The 16,396-nt window shown below is 40.9% G+C and overlaps 1 protein-coding gene across 1 annotated transcript in view; it reads right to left on the bottom strand.

The window, feature by feature from the left end:
• Nucleotides 1-7,285: 7,285 nt before the first annotated feature.
• The window catches only part of ANKRD49 (ankyrin repeat domain 49), a 45,713-nt gene continuing 36,602 nt past the window's right edge, over nt 7,286-16,396 (bottom strand). Inside the window, exon 3 of the mRNA XM_078656973.1 lies at nt 7,286-8,232. Within this exon, the coding sequence (XP_078513099.1) occupies nt 7,765-8,232 (468 nt within the window). The 3' untranslated portion in view covers nt 7,286-7,764. The remainder of the gene's footprint in view (nt 8,233-16,396) is intronic.

The raw sequence follows: 16,396 nt of genomic DNA, 5'->3' as shown, positions 1-16,396 counted from the left end.
GAGATCGACTAGTGTGCTCAGCAAACCTGAGACCTGTATCCCTCGTGGGGACCGCGCAACCCGAACCCCTGGGCACCGTGTCCATTTGCAGAAGCATCTGCTTTCTGGCAACCCCTGAACCTATGCTTTGGGCTACTTGTAGTCCAGGCCAGATTAGTGATTCTACCGAAGATTACCGGCCTACACTCCACGAGTGTTAAGTGGGCTGGTGTTTTGTGATTCCTCTCGATGTCCCTTAGCGATCCCTCTATCCATTGGCCTGTGTCCCTGTGAAGGCAACTAACTTTCCGTGGGTTTACCTGGTTGCTCCAGCCGTGCCCTGACTCTCCATCGCTTGGGGAGTCCCCAGGACCTTGCTGGTCCTCACCAAAGCATCTTTTCTCTGGCTGTGTGGGTTGCAGTTGCCAAGGCTTGTTGGTGTTCAATCCGCACACTGACCCCCCCCCAGCACTCGACATCCTTCGTGGAACAGCTCGCTTGTGGACTTTGGTCATTGCTGACGTCTCCTGGTCCCCGTGGCTGCAGAGTCAAGCTTCACCTCTTCTCACCTGAAATCGGAGGGCTTTCGTCTACTGAGCCCCTGGTCACTGGCAAGTGACCCAGACTCTGTCCCCTCTGCTTTCAGGTTCTTCTCAGCTCTGATCCAGGCTTGGATCACACCGGACACTTTTCCTCTTCACAGCAGCAGCACTTTGCAGCATCTCGCCATTGAAAACGACGAAGATTCCAGACATCATTTGACACCTATGCACCAGGCTTCCCTGGGTTAGGTAACACGAGTACTCCGGTGCTCATATAGGTGCTGGCCTTAGAACCTTCTAAGTCTGAAAGGGTTTGCTCAAAGTCCTCTCCCAAGTGTCCTTAATCTTTCAAATTCCAACCACAACTTTCCCATAGGATTGTACGGAGCATGCGGCTCTGTACTCACACTGCAAGCGTCCCCAGTGGGTCCCCTGTGTCACTGCCTTGGGTAGTTCCTTGGGGTCCCAGTGATTCTACGTGCTCTAGGCACTGTGTCTAGTCAAGTCGTGGTTGTTATACCACTTTCCTAATATATGGTTTGGTCTCCCCCTGGGGCCCACTGTGTATTGTGCTATTTACTGTCGTTCTAGTACTGTAATATTGTGTGACTTGTTCTCTAATGTCATAAAGAGGTTAGTAGAGTGTTTAGTAATAATACATATATTCTATATATACACCTTGTGTGGTTTTCCTTTCATTTGGTCATTCAGGAGGTTATAGACTGGTAAAACAAGCTGCTTTACATTCCTTCGAGACTTAGCCTGAAGGCTGCTCTCCATAGCTATACACATACTACTGAGTAACTGTAGGTCTAAACAAAGAGTGTGCAAGCAAGTCTGACCACTGACCTAAAAAACTGTGCAAGGTACTTCTTCAAGTGAAAAAGTACCCATCAGTCATCTCTCGGTTCCGCCCTAGTCATCATTTGGGACTCCTTTCACCAAGGAGAAAACTCGTGCATACAGTGCATTCACAACGGATGCAAAAGGATGACCCAATGTAACTATATGGATGGGTGGTGTAACCTACTAGAGGTGACTAAAAAGCAGTGCGTGAACAAGTGAGTGCAAAAGACAAAATGAGTGAAGGCATATTAAAATTGGATAAATAGAGAGCTGAAAAACTTTATTAGGTGTCTCTCATATTTCCAAGTATAAATGAACCAGTGCGGGATCATAGCAGTTTCAAACAAATATCCGCTATGTTGATGTAAAAGGTCAACATGTTTCTGCAGTTAGTGGACCTCAAAAAGTGTCCGTTGCTTTCTTCAGGACCGTGTCATCGCTACTGCATAGTGGTGAAAAGAATAAATTCAATGTGTATAAATCATTATATAAACAAAAAGATGTCACCTGGACGTCTTCGTGAAGTAATCGTCCTACAATTTGGTAGAACGTAAGTACTGTGCCTCACCGGGCTGCGGATCAGGTAACTAGAGCACCGCTCTTCCCGTCGGTACTCCGGGCGTCCCTCTGGGCCGTCTCGGGGAGGTCTCCGAGAGATGACTGATGGGTACTTTTTCACTTGAAGAAGTACCTTGCAAAGTTTTTTAGGTCAGTGGTCAGACTTGCTTGCACACTCTTTGTTTAGACCTACAGTTACTCAGTAGTATGTGTATAGTATATGAGGGAATGTAACTGTTTACGGTCTTTAAAGATTTTCCCTAGGACCCTCCTTCTATCGGTTTGCTTTATTGCTCTCCATAGCTACCACTAGGATATCTTTCAATAAAGGTGGTCTTTGACCTAATCATCAATAAGGGTTGTTTCGACTGGTACAAGGTGCCCACTATAACTAGTGGACAGCACATACCAGACCAACTTCTCACACAGGGTGCATGACTGTTGCATTTATTGAGTGGAGGGTACCCCTATTTCTTATTTTCTCTCTCAGATCCTCTGTTTTTGGAGTCCATATTTCCTTGCCAGTTTTGTTTTTGTCGGGTACAGGCTAGTATACAACACAACTAGAAGGCCTCTAACCTGCCTCTAAGAGCAACTGAATGTTTGTGACAGCATAATCTTGTGACTACCTGCGGATTACAATTTTATCTTGTTAGAATTTTTTTGGGTTGAAATAGAAGTCGTTTTCTTCTTCCATAAATGTATACTTCCACACTTGGTAACCTAAGCTGCTTGACAAAGAAACTCTTCCTGAAATGCAAAGGGGCAAGTAAAAACATTCTTGCACAACATTCTAATGTGGGATTTGTAAACAAACAATGAATAAATTAAAAGTTTGCTATCTCTCTAGGAAATTGGTTGCCGGGTCTACGAGAAACAGCGATACTAGTAACTGAGTAGGTTGAAACGGACACATATGTCATGCACTGGTGATGCTTAACATCACAGCAGAGAAAATTCATGCAATTAGATAGACAGTCTCACCAAAAACGTTTCTGACATGAAGCTTAAGAGATCCTATGTCTGGTGTGGCAAGAGGAGAATAAAGGCTAGACTAAGTAGACATTACTGGTTCTCTGCCCAAAACGAGAGATGCCATCATTAGATATTATAACGGAACTAAGATATTACTGGCAACACAACACAAGGCATATAAAACGAGAATCAGGCATGAACAACCAGCTAAAGGCAGAGCAAGTGTGAATATTGGCATGTCTAAATGTCTAGCACTGTAAAATACAGACTATTTCCCACAAGTGAGAAACTGAGTAGGTCGCCCCCCATTTTTTTTCTATAATTGGTGTGACCATCACAGTGACTATTAGCTGGAAAAAAATATATATATACATATATATATATATATATTCACTGAAAAAACCATAGTTTTCAGGAGTTATATAGTTAGGAATTAGTTTTTAAAAAACCTTTGACATTCACTCGAAAAACTATAAGTTTTAGTGGTGTTATAGTTAGCTGGACATTTTACTCATATAAAACCAATGAAATTGCTCCTATATAGTTAGTTGTACTAACTATATTTCGCGCACCCGCAATCCACTGCTGATGATGTCACATATTAGATCATTCATGACATGGTCAGTGACATCACTGATGACATCTCAAATGACATCACTGATGACATCACTGATGACATCATCCACGTGACAATCACATACACCTTTTCATACACTATTACAATTTTTCATCACTGTTTGTAAAATACAGAGTATCATATTTAAATCCATTGTCACAGCAATACAAGTATCTAAAAATCCACTCAGTGATTCATAGATGAATGTCAAAGGTTTTTTAAAAACTAATTCCTAACTATATAACTCCTGAAACCTATGGTTTTTTCAGTGAATTTCAAAGTTTTTTTTAAATGCTAATTCCTAACTATATAAGGCCTGAAACCTATGGTTTTTTCAGTGAATTTCATAGGTTTTTTAAATGCTGATTCCTAACTATATAAGGCCTGAAACCTGTGGTTTTTTCAGTGAATTTCAAAGGTTTTTTAAATGCTAATTCCTAACTATATAAGGCCTGAAACCTATGGTTTTTTCAGTGAATTTCAAAGGTTTTTTAAATGCTAATTCCTAACTATACAAGGCCTGAAACCTATGGTTTTTTCAGTGTTTTAAAAAAAAAAAATTGATTGGTTAACTGGCTTATTAAGTGTATCTTAGTGAATACATATATTAGCGAGTAATGTTTAAATATTTAAATATATGCATGAGTGATGTAATATGTGAAGTCATCAGCAGTGCATTGCAGACGTGCAAGTTATAGTGAGTCCAACTAACTATAACGTGGGAATTTCAATGGTTTTATGCGAGTAAAATTTCCAGCTAACTATAACTGGTGTGAAACCTATGGTTTTTTCAGTGAATTTCAAAGGTTTTTTAAATGCTAATTCCTAACTATAACTGGTGTGTAACCTATGGTTTTTACAGTGAATATATATATATATATATATAAAATTTCTATGGCAAAATGAAACCCCTCATTTTGTAGCTTTTCAAATTAAATGTATTAAGTGTTACCACTTTATTCCAATCAAGATGACTTCAGGTGTGCCATACTTTTGTCATACGTAAGACTGTTAGCGTTCTAGTTGTTCTTTAGAACACTCTGGGACATTCTGTCATTGGGCTATAGTTGGGCTACATCTGGCTGATATTTGGGCTACATTTGGGCTCTTTTGTCTCTGGTGGCCATTTTGGGAGACTGCATATCAGAATTTTTTTAATGAAATATAAGAGGATTTGAGAAGTCACTCAAAATGTGCCCTAATTTTTCTTTCTTCAGCACCAATCATAATTTCTATGGCAAAATGAACCCCCTCATTTTGTTCATTTGCAAATTAAATGTTTTAAGTGTTAACACCTTATTCCAATCAAGATGACTTCAGGTGTGCCATACTTTTGTCATAAGTAAGACTGTTAGCGCTCTAGTTGTTCTTTAGAACACTCTGGGACATTCTGTCATTGGGCTATAGTTGTGCTACATCTGGCTGATATTTGGGCTACATTTGTTTTTTTTGTCTCTGGTGGCCATCTTTGGGCTACATTGGGCTACATTTGGGCTCTAACATATATATAGCCCAATGTAGCCCAATATATATTTTTTCAAAGTTAATTTTCGTAAAAACCACTGGAGCACATATCTTGAGACATAGCAAAGGCACATCGGGCTACCAGTCCCTACAATTTTGCCAAGTTTGGTGGAAAACCATTCAGCCGTTCGGGCTAAAAGTGAGTCCAACCGCCCTATGGAAATTAACATGGGGAAAACACATTTTGGGACCCCCCTTTTATCTCGGCCCCCGCTTGACGAATCCCCCCCAAACCTTCAGGGAAGGAGCGGAGCGCCGCAAGGCAAAGTTAAGGAAAATTCCAGGAAGATTCCTCAACCGGCGCCAAAGTTATTCCCAATAGAATGTTGCGATTTCCCTATGGAAAACAATCCTAACTATATATACCTACTGGCTATCGCCAGTAGGTAATATATATATATATATATACTTACTTATGAGATCCAGTTCCATATGGCTTTGGATAAACGCTGCTAAAACTCATATATGAGCTGTTTTTTCATGGGGCATTACATGATTATGAAAAAAACACCCGTTGTACATAGATAATATCAATTGTCATGTAAATACTTCGTTTGGTTGTTTATCATGTCTTTTTGCCTTGTAAATATGCTCTTTTTTCTATGAAATCTGCTTTATATGATTTTATGGATTGTGCTTTTTCATTGATACATTTGCTCTATTTGAGACATTCTTTGACTATTTGCACGATAGTGGCGTCCTTATTGTATAGTATTTCGTCCATGCCTATGGTCTAATCGATTGCACTGTCACTTTAAATAGCTTTGCAGAGCATGTGTAGTTTGTCATGTGATCAAGCCTCCCTGGAGGCGAAACGCGTCATGGCGGCAGCGCTGGCTTTACAAGAATAAACTTCACTTTGCACCAGCACCTTTTGGGTCGGCTCTTTGTTGCGGGATACTAGTGGTGTACGCCTGTTCACCGAAAGCAACAACTAGTGGAATATATATATATATATATATATATATATATATATATACACACATAGATATATATTATACAGCAAACAGAATCACCGCACTCCAGAGATCAATGTAGTTTCAAAGATGCTCATTTATTCAAGCATAATACCCGCCACCAAAGTTCACCACTCACCAACGTTTCGACCAAGAAATTGGCTTTATCACGGTATAGTGAGTCCTTTGTTAGTTTCACCTTTAAATAGTGTTTGTTACAATGACCAGTGAGATGCATTCTTGTAATAGTATTATTGTAGGAGTCACAGTTTTAATTTGAATTTGTTACTGGCACTTGACAAGATTGTGTAATGATGATCTTTTCGCATCTTTCATATTAGGGTTTTAGTCTTCCTTGTAGGCATGGAAGGAGGAAAATGAAGGTCACACAGCCAAGATAGAACTTTGGCTAAGATACATATATATGTGTGGGTTGCAGTTGATAGAGATATATATATCTCTATCACAAAGGTTTCTTAAATACACTTATTTAGAGCTGCATCAACTACTTACTACTCTATGCAATGAATGTGAATGTATAACACAACCACGGTACAAAAGGATAACCTTGCTTCTTGGACCATAAAGTTGGAGCTGGATCTCTATTACCATGTGACCACTGCCACCATCCCATCTAGGAAAGTACATGAATGCCGATATGCTTCCTACATTAAGCTTAAAAAAACATGAATGTCAAGATGACACTAAGACTAGGGGCACTGCAGGATTTTAGTAAAATGCTATGGATAAGGTCCCAGTACAGACATGACTTTGTGCCAACACCTACCAGGACAGGTTCTTTGTTTATTTCAAAACAAATGTGAGTACAATAGTCCTAAAACACACATGAACACCTGAATCTATAAAAAGACATCTAGGACGAAAACTCCTATTAAAATATATACAAAGTTTCCCCTTTTGAACAAGCACTTGGCAAGTGACCTGCCAGCATCTACTCACCTGCCCCTGCAGCTTCAACATGCACAACATGTTGCTGGTTACTAAATGAACAAATAAGGTCCACTCTTAGAATGATCCATTTGCACGTCTTTACTGTTCTTGGTCAATAGTCGGCGCAGACAACTCTACCCCAAAAAGCATTTAGCCCCACAAACTTAGCATTTCAAAAACTGTCAACAGATGTTACTATTGTCTAATTTAATTGTGCTCAAATAACTGATTTGTGAAAAATTAAAATATACTTTGTTACAGTGGGATTCAAATTCGTGATCAGCAAGCAACGCAGATGTCAGCAGTGAGCACTTAATTCACTGTGCCGTGTTTCTGACATGTAGTCTGGCAAGATTGGGCTGGACTGTTCCTATTGGAACAAGACGAATGATGAGTGGCGTATGACTTAGCTCGGTCTTAAGTGACACAGTGGGAAAAATAACCAATGGATATGAATGTAGACCCAATCGATTGCCTCTGATTTAAATTTTTGTAAGTATTCTATTCATCATCTTTATATTTTTCTTGGACATTGGGTTGAACTTTCATCTGCTATGTAATGCTATTGTACTTTTACTTTCCAGCTTTATTTCACCCACTTATGTATTGGTCTTAGAGAGATTTTTTAAAGTATTTTCAGTGCCTCATTTCTCAGTTTCCCTTTTTATTTTTATTTTACGATTATATATTATGGTTAGTGGCTCTTGTTTACTGTAAAACATCTCTTGACGACAGACAATAAATATTTTGCAGGACAAAACTCTATTCAAATTACACATTGAATAAAATGACAATGCAATATACCGAATGAGTAAGATCAGTTTTCAAATTGTGAAACAGAGTTGATGCAACTCTCAGCAACTTCAAAAAGATAGTAATGAACATCTGTACGCCTAGCAATCTCGTATGCCGTTTCACCCAGGTTATTTTTCAGATTGGGCTTTATGTACCGATTCATTAAAAGAAGTTCGAGGGTGTCTTTACTGTCTCTGTTTCCCGCAGCTAGGTGCAATGGTGTTAGCAAACCTTTTGTCTGAGTGTTGACATCTGCACCATGCTGCAGCAGGAAAGAAGCCACCTTTGTGTTGTTCCACTTGCAAGCACTATGAAGAGGGGTCCATCCATCCACAGTGACAGCCTGAACATCTGCACCATGTGCAATCAACTCACGAGCAACCTCTAGATGTCCGTTGTAAGCAGCGCGATGCAGCGGGGTGTAACAATCTTCATCCTTGACGTTAACCAGCATGGAACACTGAGACAAAAGTCTTTTCACTGTGGCCACCTGTTAGAAATAGTATTCACATTAGCAAACTTTGTCCATTCTGCAAACTGTAAATTACCTACTTAACATAATAAAATGAAGCTGAACTCTTGTAGCATACATAATCTCACTTGGTACAACTGATCACAATAAGCGCAGCTTGAGATTAACAGCCCTACATAATGATTAAAGAAATGCATGATCAGGAAGAATAATTATTTCTAGATCATCCAAGCCTAACACGTGCCCAAGGCATCTTTGCCGGGGTGATATAGGCATGACCAGCATTCCTGTATCAGGCAGCTGAATGGGGACCTCAATAACATGCAGGCATCCTGAGCTGCTCTACAGTAAACCGGCTGCATGACACACTGGAGCATTGTTCTGATCTGCAGTGAAGACACAGTTTCCCATTTGTGTGCCTGCCAATCGTGCTACTCCCACCACACAAGTGTGGCACTCATGCCCAGGAAGAAAAGCTTGGTGGTGTACTTGGAACATTGGCACAGCTTGGTGAAAAGCATGGAGTCTCTGGAGGCTGCACTAAGCATAGGTGCCTGAACATAAATTCAGAAACTAGATTACCCGCGATGCCACAAAACTCTCATGATGTTTCAAATTGCTGACAGTCATCTTGAAGCTACTGAGTAGAAGTTTCCTCGTAGTTCAGAGTACCATTGCTAGGAAATTAAGATACTTTATTGTTGCAGCTAGAACCATATTATCAGACATTCTGAAAACCTTGACGATTGTTTGATTGCCTTTGGAAAACATGATTGAAGTTGAAGCAGAGTACTGAGAAGTATTCTAAGGAATTAAGTTGTATTTGGGAACCAGCTTCAATAGTTTACATTGCTGTTTCACAGATAACCTTGAAGGAGTATCAACTTTATACTTTTCCTGCACGTTTGGATTCTAAGCTATGGGAGGAATGGAAAACATCCTCAACACCTTTAAAGACTTGATATTTCACAATACATGTGTCTGTACTTAAGGCAGTGGTATGTGCCTAAGAAAGCAATTTGTTGGTACCAGTGTGAACTATAGGATTCAGATAAATATATGTTTATATTTCACTTTAAGGACAACCTTGAATGTACATCAGAACCACAGAGCATATTGCCCAAAAACAGGAGATAGCCCTCTTAATCGGAGTAGGAAGTGCTTTTATGAAAACGCATTTAACATCAATTGCATAAATACTGTTTATGGTTAAAAGCCAGGAATGTCAGAGGTAAAACCTAAATCACAGAGTCTGAAGCAAATAAATATGCTAGAGGTACATCATTCATTAAAGCAGGTGATCAAGGAGTCTACACTGAGATAAGGTATTTAATATGTTTTAGATATCCAGTACAATCCAAGTGGTAAGCCAATAGTACAGTGACGAGTCAGATATGCTGATATCCAGGGTCTGTTTTGTCACCTACCCCATTCTACTGTTAACCATCAGAATTCAGACTCAGCATGGCTTGCCGTGGAGTTGGAGAAGTTCATCACTTCTTTCTCGAGCAGGAATTCAGGTTAGTGGATTCGAAAAAGTATTCATCCTTTACCTACAGAGGATCATATCAATTTAGCAAGGTGCAGGCCACAGTGTGAGGAGACTTAAGGTCATAGCTAGGAGAAATGCACACTGTGCTGGTGTGAAGACTTACGAGTGGGACTTGATGCAGAACTAATTAAATGAGATTGGATTACTAAAACCACTAAGCTATATATATTTTGTATAAACTTTTTCAGTCAGCATTTACATGCTTGAGCACGGCCATGTAACACGTATATTTAGCTACTTGAGCGATGATTTGTGTGAACGTCATACCATAACCAGTAAATGTATGCGTCGCCTACCTAAAATTGCCTCTGCTTCAACATAAGTCTAGGGGAAAATACAGTCCCCCGATTATTTAAAAATGTTGGCATATATATACACGTATACATCGGGATTACATATAGCGAAAATGCCTGGGTTATTAAGACTAACACAGAAAGTAAACAAGTTGTGTGTCATGTGATTGTCTACACTGAAAGGGAATTATGAGGAACTGCCAATGCACAATTTGTAAAAGAATGAGTGGCAGTGCCCAAAGCTCTGTTCCAGCGGTGCTATTCAAAATCGGTGCACTGCATTCCAAGGCTGCGTAGTCTTGAAACAACCTCAGGCCTCTTTAATCTACTACCAGACACTGCTGCCTCTTACTCTTGCCGATGCCTGCTTTCTTGTTTTGTGCAGTTTTTACTGTCTTTCTCTTCTTCTGTCTTTTCATTTTATGTGTTTTCCTCTCTCCTGCTCAATATGTGATGAATTAAAAAAGTGGCAGTCCGCAAAACTGAGTACCGGTGGGGACCCATTGACTCAAAGTAAACACTGGGAAATGCTTTTGACACTATACAGCTAGAGTGCAGAACACATCTGTACAGAAAGAGAATTAGGTGTCGTTGTTTACTGGATTTCTGAGGGAAACAGTGGCGTCCTGTATGCACAACGCATTGATCTAGACCAAAAAAGATTGTGTAAGTTTCTAATTAGTCCTTTGAAGACAACATTGATATTCTATTACAGTGTGTGTCAGAAGTCTAAAAAAGAAAAAATGAGCATTTTTTTTAATGCAAGATCACCTTTAAGTTGGATGAAAGAAAATTACAGGTCATACAAATCGTGTTAAGTATATTGCAAGATGAAATGATGTACACTATCTTCTTTGTCTTTACAAGATCCAGAAAAGCCGCCAATGAAGTTCAGGGTGTATATAAGAACTTTTAGTGTCTATCTTGTTGATGCTGAAGTGTTGCATTATACACCAGGGTGGAAGACTATCAATGTGTTGTTATTCAGGAGTACTGGGGCAACAGGTGATTGCTCATCCACCAGAATATAAACACAAAAAGTCGGGATGAATTTCAAATTGCAGTCAAGCAATTAGAAAAACAAGTTAAAGATCAAAAAGATGTGGTGGTGCACACATACATTGTTTACCAGGTCTCAAAAACCTAACAATGAGTATTTACATGTATTACTACCTTGAAGATCTTTCAGTATTAGCAGTAGTATAACCTTATTATGGTTACAAAAATATAACCATAGAAGTACTTTCATACAATCACATATGTAAAAAAGTCAACAAATAAACCACAGAAATAACACAAAGCTAAGAAAGTGCTTAAAAAAGTAAACAATAAACATTTTAATATTAAATAAACCATTTAGGCAAAATGTTCCGATTCTCAGACTTGCATTAATAACCTAAAGTGTCGTACGCCATGGCGAATTAATACTATACCTCACTGTGCAGCTCAGCTTTAAAAAATAAAGGAGCCCTACGGTCATAAAGATTAGTGCGCTAATATGTATAGCTTTCCCAAAAAGTTAAAACATTATTAATACATAAAAATAAGGCTCGTAATACATCCTTTGAGATAAAAAGTTAGAGAAAGCCTACTTGTGCAATCTATCAATTTGAGGTTGAAAATTAAAAATAAAAACATTAACTTAAAAAACAAAACTGCTTGAATATTAACCTCAAACTGCAGTAAACTGAGTTTGAAGGTTTTAAAAGTCAACTTATAGAGGGATGAACTCATTGTGAGATGTAGTAAAAAAAAGTGTAAGATAGGCGATTGGCAATGTTAGAAATGTGCACTTTCTGCAAGGTTATCTCAGATTTTTTGCCTTTTGCTGAACCCTATATTGTTGCAGACTGTAGCACTCTGTGCACTCTACCCCTGCTAACCAGGGCTAAAGTGCCTGTGTTGTCCCTTTCAACAGAATGGTATTGGCATACCTCTATTTGACACATTAACTTACCTATAAGTCCCTAACATGTGGTACGAAGTGTGCCCAGAGCCTGTAAGTAAAATGTCACAAGTGGGTTGCAGCACCCCTTGTGCCACCGACTGCAGTGACTATGCAAACATGGCTGCCAGACTACCCTCTGTGCAGTTTTAAAACTACAAATTCAGCCTTTCAAAATAACTCATTTTGAGAGGACTAAACCTCCCTTTTAAATATTAAGGAGTCATCTCTATGTAGGCATTATTGCCCATAAGGCAGGGTGCTTTATATTTAAAGTTATGTTATACATATCCTACAGTGAAAAGGTGCCAACAATTATTTTCATTGTAGCAAGGCTGGCTGGTCATTGGGGGAAAACACTGGAAGCAAAAATAAATACAAAACACTGTATCTTGGGAATGGGACTAGATAGAACAAGAATTAAACAACTATTTTAATACTCTTCAATCATGAAGTCGAACATTTACTAAATATTTTGTAAAAGATACTTTTAGGAAAGGCCTTTTCCCCTGCGTAAAGCCTCTGGAGGCTCATTCGCCTTTGTTCTACCACTGCGGTCAGCCAGTAATTAGCATTAGAAGATGTGTGAAATGGCTCACAAGGACCAACAGGCTGACCTGAGCAGGGTGGAGCTGTAAGTATCATTTTTGGCATTAAAGTGCCAAATCCTGTTGGAATGTCTCATCTTGCTTGACACCCCACAGAGGGGTTTTTCATACGACACTTGGGATGCACTTCAAAGAGGCCTACCCCGTCACAGACAAATGACGGGTGAAACTTGGACTGGAGCCTGCTTTTGTTCCCTCCCCCCCCCCTCCAGTCAGGCAAGCTCTAATAATAGTTGGCTTCTTTTTGACATTACAGTGTAAAAACCCGTTAGACAGGTCTGCTGGGTTTACATTCAACACTCAGGGTGCACTTCTGAGGAGGGAAACAGGATGTCAAAACAATTGCTGTGTATGCACTGTTTGGTTGCTGAAACTCTGCTTTTGTTCTACCATACTTCTGTCACTGAGGTTGCTGTGGGTACAGGACATGCCACAAACTGAATGTTAGTGCTGGATGTGGGAGGATCCCATAGTGCATTCCCCAAATACATCCCATGTTTAGAGTGGACAAAGACTTTTGCCATCTTGAACATGCCCAAAATGGGCAGTGTTAGCACAGGAGCATTTACGCCATTAGTTAGGGCTTCTTAGGGGTCATTCCTGGTGGGTTTTAAATTACCAAAATTAACAAAGCCTTCACTTACCCAGGAGAAGCGACCATCTTTTACTTCCAGACCTCTTCACAAGATCACCCCGGCTGCCCTCAAATATGAACTCGCCCAACACCCTGTCATGCCGACTGGCAATATCGAGGAGGATGCTGAGGCCCTTGTCAAGTGGATCGCGCAAGGAACTTCAGCCCTTGCCCCCCGAACACTGTGCTCTATCAAAATTGCAAGATGCTCAGCCCCCTGGTTCAATGATACCCTGCAACAGTGTAGAAAGGACTGCAAACGTCAGGAAAGAGCATGGAAGAAGGATTTTAACGTGGATAATAAAATGAATTATAAAGAGGCCTTAAGACACTACCACAGAAAGATACAGGCAGTCAAAAAGAGCTTTTTTGCATCTAAAATTGAGTCCACAGGAAATGAAAGCAGAGACATTTTTAGTATTGTTAAAAGCTTCTCCTCGCCTAGGGCTGCGACAAGGCCTCCCGCTCCCCAGACGATTGGTTTGATAAATAGCCAACTTCTTCTATACGAACATCATAACAATCCAATCCTCTTTTGATGGCTGGGGCGGGAAAGATGCGATGGCCTCTTTACTAACGGCCCCCCAGAATCATGAAGACAAGGCCTCCCTTTCCATCTTCCCTCCCTTGTCCCCAGAGACGTCCTTGTCACTAATGAAGGGCCTTAAATCTGGATCTCCGGTGGACCCATGCCCTGCCAAATTCCTGGCGGAGATTCTGAACCCCACAGTGAATAGTATGTTGAACGCTTCTCTTCTTAGCGGTCAAGTCCCGGATAGCTGGAAGAGCGCGAAAATAATTCCTTTACTGGAAAACCCTACGGCTCATCCTATAGTCTTAACTAATTACATACCCATCTCTCTGTTGTCTTTCTTTGCAAAGACAATTGAGAAATATGTCCACTCGGTGATCAGCGATTTTGCTGAAACTAACAATCTTCTTCACCCGAGTCAGTCTGGTTTCAGGCAGAACCTTAGCACAGAGACTGCATTGCTGGAGATCTCCCGATTCCATCAAAGAGACCCTGGATGAAGGCGGCAAAGCTGTTCTGGTCCTTCTAGACCTCTCTGCGGCTTTCAACACCGTGCCCCATGGTCACCTCCTGCAGAGGTTGCGGGAGTGTGGGCTCGAGGGCACGGTGTTGAAGTGGTTCTACTCCTTTCTGAAGGACAGACATCAAGAGGTCTGGTCACCCCCGTTCTCAGCCAGCATGCCACCCTTGAGTGTAGGCGTGCCACAGGGATCTATCTTGAGCCCTGTACTTTTTAATCTGTACATGGCTTCCCTGGCTGAAGCAGGTGAGGTCACAATTATATCTTATGCCGACAACACTCAACTGCTGTTCACTTGTAAGAAGGGAGAGGAATTCAACGGGGAGAAGATTAATAAGTGTCTGAGGGAAACCTTTACCTGGTTCAGACTTAATCATCTCAAATGTAACCTGGAAAAGTCTGAAATTATCTTCTTTGGCACACCTCCTCTGCGCGCCTGGAAACAATGGTGGCCCTTAGATATGTCTCTCCCCTACCCCCTCCCCCCCCCCCAGTCAGCAGTCAAGAACGTAAAAAATCCGGGAGTGAAAATGGATGACCCTTTATCTATGACACCTCAAGTAATAGTCGGTAGCAGGCACGTGTTTTGGTCTCTTGAAAATGCCCCGTAGATTTCTATTTCTATTACCAACCTCTCCTAGAAAGACGGTCGTCCAGGCCCTTAACACCTCGAGATTGGACTGTGCCAACGTCCTCTATCTGGGCCTTCTGGAGTTTTTACTCAACAGACTGTAAGTCGTGCAGAACGCGGCAGCTAGGGTAGTATTGAGTCTCGGTCCTAGAGACCGGATCTCCCGCCATCTGAAGACTCTGCATTGGTTGCCTGTCCAATGCAGAATACGCTTCAAAGCGCTGATCCTGGCTTTCAAAGCTCTGCATGGCATGGGGGCGCATTACATCTGTAGAAGAGTCTCATACTACGTACCTGGTAGATCCCTTAGGTCAGCACACCGACATCTTATGGTCACTCTGTTGTATTCTCATCACTTCTATTTTGTTGTATTGCTTTAAGACCCACATTCTATGTTTCTGATGTCACATGTCTCTGCATTCTGTCTGGTCAGTTAGCTCCCTGCTTTCTGATGGGGACACCAGTTATTCTCTGTAGCACTTAATAAATATCATATATTCATCTACCTGGACCATTATCATCATTTACAACACATGGCGACGATGAACAGAAGGAGCTAAACAACTACAGAGAGAGAGGAAGACTCCACTGGTGAGAAAAGAACCACGCAAGCTCTCTTGGTTAAAATTTTCAACTGGTAAGGAAGTTGAGAACCAGTTACTGCTACCAAGAAGAGGAAATGCAAAGCTGAAGGAGGAAGAAAGAAAATAAGGAAGGAATTGTACTCAAAAAGTGTGAGATACGAGAACCATATTTCAACCGAAGAGCAAATTTCCACTGAAGGAACTGTGAGTGAAGCGCAGCGGTTATTGCTACTTGATATCATATATGTTTACCTAGACAAATAGACTCATGCTTGCCAAAACGGGAAAATTGTCGCTATGAAAGGAAGAAACTGAAGTTTCTCTGACGAGCCAAGTATAACCTCAGACAACCGGTGAGTCTAGACTTTAACGTTTTTCACTGCTGGGGTTGGAAGTGCGGCGAAATCGTGACAACGCGTACATTGGCTTGGTGATAGTGTGGATGTTGGTGCAAACATAATAAACCACGCTGTTGGCGTTTTCTGAGGTTCACATGCCCGAGTGGAATCACGGAGCCGCTTCAACCAAGCACGGCATTTTTCGAAAGTCTACATGATCGCTACTGCACGTGAGTACTCCCGGTTAGAACTCGCCTTCCCCGCGGCTTCCTCGGAACGGTGTTGTTCTTCTCGCTCGCAGCTGAACGTGCAAGAATCAACGTCATTGCCGTAAGCGACGGAACGACGTTACGTAGTGGCCATCTTGTGTATTACACGTTACCAAGCAACCAATTTATCCGTCGGAGCGGCAGAAACTGCAAATCGTTTATAATTAAAAGCAAAACAGTGTTATCTCTACAAGTAAACGACCTGCATGGAGCAGCAGAAGCAACAAATCGTGCCAAATTAAAGACAAAATAGAGTTCTCTCTACAAGTAAGTTAC

Source organism: Lissotriton helveticus, chromosome 8 (assembly GCF_964261635.1).
Source record: "Lissotriton helveticus chromosome 8, aLisHel1.1, whole genome shotgun sequence".
NCBI lineage: Eukaryota > Metazoa > Chordata > Amphibia > Caudata > Salamandridae > Lissotriton > Lissotriton helveticus.
Note: the sequence above shows the minus strand (reverse complement) of the source record. Positions and strands in the feature narration are given on the sequence as shown.